The sequence below is a fragment of the Solanum lycopersicum genome, chromosome 2 (genome assembly GCF_036512215.1).
Source record: "Solanum lycopersicum chromosome 2, SLM_r2.1".
Taxonomy (NCBI): domain Eukaryota; kingdom Viridiplantae; phylum Streptophyta; class Magnoliopsida; order Solanales; family Solanaceae; genus Solanum; species Solanum lycopersicum.
This window is the reverse complement of record NC_090801.1, coordinates 65,324,211-65,334,792: the sequence shown is the minus strand read 5'-3', so window position 1 is coordinate 65,334,792 and position 10,582 is coordinate 65,324,211. Positions and strand designations below refer to the sequence as shown.

The window sequence follows — 10,582 nt, the reverse complement described above, 5'->3', positions numbered from 1 at the left end:
TTAATTAAGTTTTGTTCATTTTAGACACCTCATGTCGTTCTGCATTGTCATTTTAGCATTTTTTCAACAATCAGCTAAATATATAAGATGTGTGTAACACACTCGCTAATGACGTGTCGAAGTGATAAATTAAATAAAAACATGTGACATGCATATTAAAAAAATTAAATAATAATATTTTAGTAGAATGAAGAAGTAGTCAATAATTTGATGACACATGATATTTATTACACAAAAAAACAACAAAATAAAAAAATAAATCTACCAAGGGCACTCAGCTCACCCACTCCAACCCCTACCCCAACCACCCACCCAATGTCTTCTACACCTTTGTCCATCCTAAACCCAACCCATTCCCTGATTTAAAATTAGGGGCAGCTTAACGTGATTGGGGGCCTAAAGCGAAATTTTAAATCAGGGCCTAAAATATAAACAAACTTTATATACGTATTTATTGAAAATTTATTTTTCTTACACTATTTAGATAAAAATTATTAGTATTTTAATATTGTTTTTTAAGTTATTAATTTTAGGTAAGATTTTATCAACTCAGCAGTGAAAAACATCCTTTCAGTGAGACAATTATTATATGAATTGTTAATATAATTTTATAAGTAATAAGTTGACAAATATTAAATAAAGATAAGAGTTAGAACCATAAAATTTGACGCAAGAAGTTGATGACTTGATATATCTCATTTTAATATGTTTTCAGTAATGCTTGAAACTAAAATTTAAAAAAAAAAACAAATTTTGTAACTCATTTTGTTCAACACTTTTCACTATTAATTTTTATTTTTAAAAAGTACAAAAGATGTTAAAGTGGGTAAAATAATATATATTTTAAGAAATTATACTTTTTATCATAAATAATCAATTTTTGTATAAAAGTTTAACTCATAATTTATTCTTAAAAAAAAATTTGGGGGCCCCCGGAATTTGGGGCCTAAGGCAAAGGCCTTATTTTGCAATGCATAGAGCTGGCACTGGTTGAAATTCATTTTTTGTGAAAACTCTTTCGGATTAGAGTTCGTTTTTTTTCATAGCATCATCAAAACTATTTCTCCATGGAGGGAGTTAAGTTTTGAGAGATGATGGCTAAAAAATGAGGAAGAAAATGAAAAAAATGATTAAATGAGTCTTTCATTCGCTGGTAGTGAATGTGTTAATATTCACTATGTCATGTCAGTAAAAAGTGTTAAAATGACACAACAAGACACGACATGAGGTGTTTAAAAAGAACAAAGCTTAGTTAAAGTGTCTAATTAAAAATTAGTGTCAAATTTAAGGGGTCACCGATGAGCTAGACTTAAAAATATTACTACTAAATGAAGTGTAATACATTATTAGTTATATTATATTGGTATTAATATGTTTTAAAATTAATTATATATTAGAATTATTTGACTTAAAGAATAACTCCATTTTTACTCGTGACAGTTATTAAATATCATAATTTATAATGTATTATTTATTCAATCTATGATATTGGTTAGAAATAAATAATGTGTATAGTTATGTATTGATTGAAATTCCTACTGACTTTGCATTGTCAAACTTTTGAAAATATTTGTGATCTGTTGAATAATAATTGTTTCAAAACGTAACCAAGCGTATGAGTAGTTTATTTTGCCATATTTAAGGGAGTTTTAACTATTAAATGATGTTTAGTATAAAATTATAAAAAAATAATTAATTAATCCTATGAATAAAAATTTTCTTGATTAGTGGATAAGTAAAAATAAAAATGAAACGAGAGAGAATCAATTATTGTATCTATCTACCTACTTTCTTTGTTCGATATTGTTTGTCATGTTGTCTTTTTCGAAAGTCAAGTTTGATTAATTTTTATAGTTAAATTAAAATATATTAATTTGACATTTTAAACAAAAAGATTAAATATTTTAAAACTATATGAAAAATACCATAAATTATAATTTTTTACATATTAATATAATAAAAAAAATACATCTTTAAGATGTTAGTAAAAGCTTATAAAATTTAACTCTAAAAAAAACAATACCGGATGAAAAAAGAAAAGAAAAAGGAAAGTGTTGATTATTTCCCTTTTATCTCCATTTCCGTCCCCCATCTTTGGTCAGTTTCACATTGGCCCGCTTTGAGAAAAGGGACATAGCTGAGGTCAACGAACCCAGTTTTCTCTCAAGTAAGAAGAATGCAGGACAAAACCCTTCGCCTCAATGGTTTTGCCTATCGGAAAGCTGACAACAAGAATTCTCTTTGGAAGTTGAAGGGCATTAATCTCAACGGAAAAAGGGGGAAACGTGACGACAAGCTACAATCTGTAACAGATTTCATCCAAGAGAACAGCCGGAAACTAGAAGAAGCAACATCAGGGCCAGGCGGCGGTTTCGGAATTGGCTGTGGCGTCGGTGTGGGTCTAGGAGCAATTGGTGGTCTAGGGTTAGGTGGTTCCGATTGGAACCATCTCAAACTCGTTTTCGGAGTGGGTATGGGTTGTGGTCTTGGTATCGGCTTCGGGTATGGCCAAGGAATTGGTGTTGGCTTTTCTTGGGAAGAATTTAAGTCTAGATTTTTTGAATCCAAAAGGAGTTCCAGAAAGCCCTTTGTAATTCAAATCTGAACTCTTTTTTGGCTATCATTTCCAATTTTTTCTATTTCCATAAGCTGCTTCTTTGCAATTTTGTTGTGGTAAAAGAGAATATTGTTATTTGTGCTTCACGAAAATGTTCTCTAAACTTGATGTTACATGTAACACTATCATACATCTCTCACCTAAAACGCTACAAAAGTTTGAGCAACTTGTACAATAAGAAAAAAATTTACAATTTTTACATGCATATGTAAAGCATTTGCCCTGTGATCAGTGTGGCAAGAATGAAATCTAGTCTATATATCCCATGTATCTATTCTTCAAAAAAGGTCATTTCATGTAACTCTGGGTCAATATATGTATGAGCCATTCCAAATATCAGTTGCCTCAAGTTAAAACTACCTCCTCCCAGATTCCAGATCTTCCGCGGTTGGACCAGAATCTCCGGACAAGGAAATGCCCGTAAATGTGTTGTTGTTTCTATGGTTAGGTTGACTTCCTATTTGAACCTCTGCGTTGCATGTATTATTTGCGTTGGCATTTTCACCATTAGATGTTTCTACAGCTCCCTGGGACTCCTCCAGCATACGGAAGTAAGCATAGGTCGCCCAGCCTAGTAGTACAAAACAAACACACAGTAAATATATGACTAGAAAACGGAGGGAAGATGACAAAGTGAAAACATCTCCACGGCCATATTCTATTATTCTCACAGGAACATAAATCAGAACCTTTTCTAGATCCCATTCATTTGTAGGGAGAACAACCGCCTGTTATAATGCAGCTCGACCAAAAGTGACTCTTTTCCTTTAGTCACAGATTATTAGTTCTTTTGGATTTCACCAAGAGGCAATTATCATTACATTTTCCATAGGGCATAATCCCTCAAGTTGCAGAGAGCTATTGAATGATAGAAAGAACCTTTTATATTACATATAATGAACTAAATGATAGATATGTATATTTACACATCATTTCACAATTAAAATTGCACAAACGTAAAAGTGGAACACCTTTGCTCATCAATCCTTCCTCAGGATCAACTAAGGAATAAAATTCACACGGCAATACATTAAGCAAACACGCTCATTCAACTGTTAACTCTGAGAAGCAGCATAGGTTTAACATGAAAAAGAAAGCTTCTAATAGTCTATCACAAGAATTTTCACATAACTGAGACAATTAGAGGAATGAGGACAGACCTTGATCATTATATGGAGGTGGGAAGAACTGCAAATAGCATAATGTTGCAACTACTAGACCTGAAAAGGAAAATATCCTCAGATTTCGTTGGTGTCTTACACAAGTCTTATTATATGTTTGTTTACCCAGTTGATTCTTTGTTAAAGGTACAAACAACAAATAAAACGCACCAATCAGACCTCCAGCAAACACATCCTGCCAATGATGCCAATAGTCATCCACCCGAGAAATGGCAACCAGAGATGCAAGAAGAAGTGGAAGTAATACGAGACACAGTTTAGCAACATGTCCTCTACAGTCAAAGACTTGTATCTTGCCAGATAAATAAAGCGATAGAAAGCCAAGACCAGCAAAGGACACTGCAAGTTGATCCGAAATCCTCAAAAGGTTGAGAAGACGAGAAAGAATCAAAATACGTATGCTGTAAATTTCAAGTCTGTCTCCACGCGTTCTTTTGCTCTACAAGGCAACGTTAATGAACATGCATTCTACTTACAGGAGGTATGACCACTTGGAAAACTTTTATGCCCTTCCCTGACAACATTTTTGTCACCATGGCATACAACATCTCCCCATTTATCGTAAACCTGTTGATCAATCAATATTTAAAGGCGCTGTTAAAATACTACTCCCCAAAACTGAGAAGCCTTAGACTACAACTAGAAACATAAAGTATAACCATCATGGCAAACATACTTCCTTTCCATCTGGAAAACAGCGCCAGAAGAAGTCTGGCCTAGGCCTTCCAACTGCATCTTTTATAGCACCTGTGATAACAGCTGTTACCACAACAGAGAACAAAAGGCCTGCCAATACAACATATTAGAGGACGACAACCAGAAAGCTTTTATGGTGAGGACATTATAAACAACTTCCACTAAAACTAGCCAAATCCAAAGAATAGTTTACCCAGTATGGCATGATGAAGATCATAGACATCTCTTCGCCGAAAATAAATGAGCAGAAATACAACCATAGGCAGCAGAACAGCATACACCTGATAAATTTAGAAATCTGAATATGAGGTACTAATCGCCTCTATAAAGTAATTTTGTAGCTACTGAATGAAAAATGAGGATCAACTCACTGGCACAGCCCAAAAAGGTACAGTATTACTTTTTAAAGGATACTTGAGGTCTTCCATCATGTCTTTCCCAACAAACCGGTAAAACGGATGGATAACATTCAGAAGGACAACTATCCCCAAAAGTAGTATTAGGATCATCCAGTCATTTAAATGAGTCCTTGCCACTGTTATACCATGGGACCTCACTGTATATGATGCAACCGTCACACCATGAGACCTCACGCTCACAGTATGTGATCCAGGCTGGGCATCCCTCATTCTACCCTGCTAAGAACATGTAGAAGTAAGAAATTGAGTATTCTTTTAATATGATTGCAAAGACTTATTTGTTCTAAATTTGTAATAAGCTGCATATATAAACACAAGATAATCTCCTTCTCTAAATTTTTCAGAGCTATAACAAGGTCATTTGCATTAGACATCTGTTATATGTGCAGGTGGATTTTTATTTCATCCTACAAGGTAAAAAAACAGATTGCCACATCTACAGAAGTGTGCTTTATATAGTCGAGACTATAATTTTGTTTATAGAAATAAACAAAACAACATCCTAAGGTAGACTGTATCAGTATTCAGGGGTAGACGTTGGTCAGAATGGTAAAGCAAGCATGACATGCCTACAAAAGAACTCAAGCATATTCCCATAAATTGAATACATGGCTCATGATCCATCTAAAAATAGTTTTGTCTAGGTGCAAATGGCAGTTTGAAATTAGCCAAAGTTCATTTTATTTGTTCACACTAGATGTGCGTGACTCAAGATAGTTCACAGGACGTTCCAATCTATTGAGTTCGCAATTATCTCACCCAAAATCATTTCCAAACTTATCCATCCCCTTCTTTCATCTCAAGTCTTGTATATAATATGCTATGGATGGAATAAAAACCCATTCTAGCTACTCACTTTCATCCCAATTCCTTTAACTACATCAAATGTGAGAAATATATACCTGGTGTTTCTTGTGGGCTATCAACGGCCGGAACAGTTGAGAAAATCCAGCAGAAGTTTCCAACCTTTGACTTAATCCGTTCTGATTGAAAGCCGAAAAAAAAAATCAAACTTATCATTGCCTCAATAGCAAAAAGCTAAATATCATTAACATCATAAGTATTCCTTTTAGCATTTTGCAACTACTACAGTGCAACTAAATCTAAGAACTTGACACTTTCCAGTACAGGAGAATTAGCCATAACATTTGAGTAAAGTCACCAATCTTGGGAATAGATAAAGCGTTAGATCAAACATGGGCATAAATTACAGTCGCCGTTATCAAAACATAGCAGATAATCCTTACGCACCTGAGACTGCGAAAAGCATCTGAAATTCTTGAAAACGAAAACAGATCTCAAATCCCACCATGGCATTGTCGATTCAAAGCAATAAATGAATCAAAATTAGAAAATGGAAAGAAACCCTGATTATTAATAATGAATCAAAACAATTAATTAAAAGTAATACTTAATAAATAAGAACAGTATTGACGACAGTGACAGCAAGATCCAGATTCCACATATAAAAAAGCAAGCACAAAAACACGTATGTCCACACAATATTTTTTAAATAAAGTCCTTATCCACGATGAATTGTAACTAATAAACAAAGGAAGTAGTACACTTCAGCTATAGTTTCACCATTTATAATTCACAGCTACACTGATTCTGTAAGCAGAAAAAATAACAAAAACAGCAGTGATGATGTGAAGTAGCAAGGAAGAAGAATGGAACTACCTAGCTGAATCAATGTATGAAATTTGTGATAAGACATTGAAACTGTAATTGGGAGAATTTTTTTGGTGAGGTGTTTTATTTTATTTGCGTTGTCAACAATCATGAACGCCACGTTTGTTCGTTACTCCAGTATTCCTGCCCTGCTGTCAAACTTATGCCATGCAAATGAATGTAAAATAAAAAATCGTATATAACAGCAAATTAATAAATTAAAATATATGCTATTTTAATTTTTTTTTGTCCTCTTTCTCTTCTTTCAGATCTACTCGTCATCCTCCTCTTTATTGCTTATACAAACAGAAACGAATTGTATAAATCGTGTTTCTGTTTGTATAAAGCAAGAGAAAATTGTATATATACTTGTAAATATATATATCTTCGTCCTATACACTTATAATTACACAATGAAAATACTCTCCTGCCCAATTTCTTTTATCTTTCTCTCTTTCTCATTTTATACAAATTTAAAATTGTATATAATTTCTCTCTTTCTCGTTTTATATAATTCGATTCAATTGTTTACTCTCTACCCAAACCTCTTTTGTCTTTCTCACTTTCTCATTTTATACAAATTCAAATTGTATATAATCATTCTATACACTTATAATTATACAATACAAATATTTCCATGTCAAAATCTCTTTTGCCTTTCTTTCTTTCTCGTTTTATATAAATTTAAATTATATATAATTTATTTATTTTATACAATTATTTATACAACTCACTTTAATTGTATATGTATAACGAATTATGCATATATATAATCTATATGTAACAAAATAGTATATATAAAATGTTTAGGTCTTATTTGATTGGTGTAGCTAAAATTTATCATTAGAAAAGTAATTTTCTCAAATCTTTTGTGTTATAAAAAAAACACAATATTTGAATTTAAATTTAAATATTTTGGATAATTTGATCATGTGATATGAGATTATTATTTGAAATTATGAAATAAATTTAAAGTTTTATTGGGATATACAGTTTAAATTTTTTTTTTTAAAAAAAACATAATTTGTAAAACTATTAAAAGTGTTTTAATTCTTTTTACAATTTTACCAAATAAGCAAAAGCTAATAAAATAACACGATACACTATTATAAAGCTATTCAGAAAAAATACAATATTACCAATCAAATCTTAATTCGACCCAAAGTAAATTGTTAAATGTAGATTTGGTATGTAGTAGTAATAAATTTGATAAAAAAATAAATAATGAATTTAACAAATATAAATGATAAATGAGAATTGAATTATAAATTCTTTCTATTTATATAGAAACAAATAATCAGTAACATATAAATATGAATTTTTTTAAAACCAAATTTAAGGATCATATAAAATTAACATGAATGCTGAGTTCATATTGTACAATAAGATTTATTTTTGTTTTAAAAGTACACACTATTTCATTTATTTTATAAAAAAAAGAAAAGTTTTCGTACAGGTCGAATCCGAATCTGGGCGCTAACTCATAACCCTATTACTATAATAGGACACATTGGATCCCTGTAATATTATTTTATTACTACTTATTAGAATTGACACATCAATCGATGAGGTGGTCAAAGATGCAATATTTCTCTGAATAATTAGATATTCTTTCTGTTATATATATTTATGTGATATATTTTTATTTTATATTATTTTTGCTTAAATTTTAAATTTGCAAAGTCTTATATTAAAATTCACAACTAGCATAAATTAATAAGTAAAAGAAACAACAAGCTAGAACTATTTGCTTCGATACTCCGCTAGCTAAAGTCGACAATTAACGACCATGTGCATTAAATAAGGTGGGTTAGCCTATTAGATTTTATATTTTATTGTAAAAGAAAAATATTAATTCTTAAGTCATTGAATATGGATGGTTTGGCTCTATGTTATAATTAGTAATATTTGAATTGATTATCTAATTAATTTTATTCTTAAATTGTTTTGATTTGCTTATGAAAATATCTTTTATTTTATTTTTATAGAAAATATTAGTAACCAAACAAAGGTTCCTTCAGCGTTTATTTTACAAGTATTAGAAGCAGATAGAGTTGAAACTTCTTTTGTTAGATATATTAGCTATAGTTATACTGTTACAGGATGTATAAATCTCCTACTTAACTTGGTCTATATATAATGCAACAAGTAATGTGATTGACCATATTTAAAAAAAATTAGTAACCAAACAAAGAATAAGAGGGTTCCTCCGGTGTTTGTTTTAAAAGTATTAGAAGCAGACAAGGTTGGAGTATCTTTTATTAGATATATCAGTAAAAGTTATACTATTATATGATGTATAAATTTGATATTTAACTCAGTCTATAATAGTGAAAGTAATGTGGTTGACCCTTTTGTATCAATGCGTATCATATACATAATATTATCTCGTCATGTTAAGAAAAAGGATATTTTTCTCGTCCGTCCACTTTCTTTTAACAATTAATTACTAAAGTTTACAATGAGCAATTTGTAAAATTGACCTGCCTATATATCTATATATAAATCCCTCTTGACATTTATATATACTCTATTTATAAGTGTTGTATTTAAATGAATTGACAAGTTCAAATTTGGACGTGGAAGGATAAGTTTGCAATCAATATCTTTACTACGAATTGAACTTCATGTATTATATTATGCTATTTGCATCATTTATTGTTATCCTAGCTACCTAATTCAAAGACATTAATTCTTGTTAATTGTATATCATCAGCACATTTGTTAATTCAAGTTGATTTTTTTGGTATATTCATATTTACGTGTGGTATATTTATATATTCGGGTGGCTCGATGTGATTGGGGCCTAAAATGAAAATTTAATTCGAGGTTTAAAATATAAATTAATTTCATCAACGTATTTATTCAAAAATAAGATAAACATTATTAGTATTTTAATATTATTTTTTCAGATATTAGTTTCAGTTTAAATTTTATCAACTCAACAATGAAAATATCTTTTCAGTGAGACAATTATTATATGAAACGTTAATATAATTCTATAAATAATAAGTTGACAAATTTTAAGTAAAGATCAGAGTTAGAATCCTAGAGTTTGACGCAAGAAGTTGATGATTTGATATAGGTCCTCATTTTAACATGCTTGTGATTACTTTAAACTAAAATTTTAAAAAAAATTTAAAAAAAAATTAACTCACTTTGTTCAACACTTTTCACTATTAATTATTATTTTTAACAAAATACAAAACATGTTTAAGTGGGTAAAATAATACATATTTTAAAAAATTGTACTTTTTATCATAAATAATCAATTTTTTTGTAACACATAATTTATTCTTAATAAAAATTTGAAATTTAAGGCAAAAGTCTTATTTTTCCAAAGCATAGAGCCAGTACCGTATATACTATACAAACAATAGTTTTTTACACCTAACTTAACTTCAAAAACTAATATATGAGAAGGAGCATTGTCCAAGATCGAGACCAAACAACTTTCTTTTTTGTTTTCACCCGATGTGAGCTTCGACTAAATTCGAATCGTGCTTTACAGGGTTTCTTTGGAGGTGATACTTCCAACAAAATTTTCTCCATATCTAAAATTTAAAATTGAGATTTCTGATTAAGGATAAAACAGTCCTATCACTATACCACAACCCATGTGACTGAGACCAACTAACTTTTAAATGCACATTTGATATGCTACTCCAACAATTTATGTTTATTAGTTTGATTGTGACTTAAATATTGTAATTCTGAACATAATTGAGATATAATAAAAATATAAAAGTTACAAAATACAAGAACATAATTTTTTTCTTAAACAAAGTAAAAATTCCCAAACAGAAAGTAGACACATTAATGAAATTGGAATTAGACAAGTAGTAAAGTAGGTTGTACAATAAAGAGAGTGACAAAATAGATTTATAATGAAGTAGTGTGTACAATAAAGGAAAAACAAATCTCTCAAAGGAGAATAGTGGGTCATGTTTCCAATAAACAATGTGCAGTGTCAAAGGCAAACCACGGCACCATAATTA

General features: G+C 30.3%; 2 protein-coding genes across 11 annotated transcripts; one reads left to right on the top strand and one right to left on the bottom strand.

Moving 5' to 3' along the window:
- Nucleotides 1–2,154: 2,154 nt before the first annotated feature.
- Nucleotides 2,155–6,700, bottom strand: LOC101260497 (lipid phosphate phosphatase 2). Of its 10 annotated transcripts, none has more exons than XM_019212425.3 (10): nucleotides 6,594–6,700; nucleotides 6,165–6,183; nucleotides 5,816–5,896; nucleotides 4,866–5,132; nucleotides 4,688–4,775; nucleotides 4,475–4,584; nucleotides 4,275–4,365; nucleotides 3,949–4,137; nucleotides 3,778–3,837; nucleotides 2,155–3,188 (listed from the first exon to the last, which is right to left on the bottom strand). In XM_019212425.3, the coding sequence occupies exons 4-10, from the start codon at nucleotides 5,121–5,123 to the stop codon at nucleotides 2,974–2,976; spliced, it is 1,011 nt and encodes a 336-aa protein (XP_019067970.1). In that variant the 5' UTR covers nucleotides 5,124–5,132; nucleotides 5,816–5,896; nucleotides 6,165–6,183; nucleotides 6,594–6,700; the 3' UTR covers nucleotides 2,155–2,973. The 10 variants fall into 10 exon arrangements, with proteins under 10 accessions (XP_019067970.1, XP_019067968.1, XP_025885331.1 ...); XM_019212423.3 differs by having other exon boundaries at nucleotides 4,866–5,129; XM_026029546.2 differs by lacking the exon at nucleotides 6,594–6,700 and adding an exon at nucleotides 6,325–6,587 and having other exon boundaries at nucleotides 6,165–6,191.
- Nucleotides 2,177–2,605, top strand: LOC101260784 (uncharacterized). The gene has a single exon (XM_004232282.5). It carries the CDS (start codon nucleotides 2,177–2,179, stop codon nucleotides 2,603–2,605), a length of 429 nt encoding a protein of 142 aa, XP_004232330.1.
- Nucleotides 6,701–10,582: the final 3,882 nt, after the last annotated feature.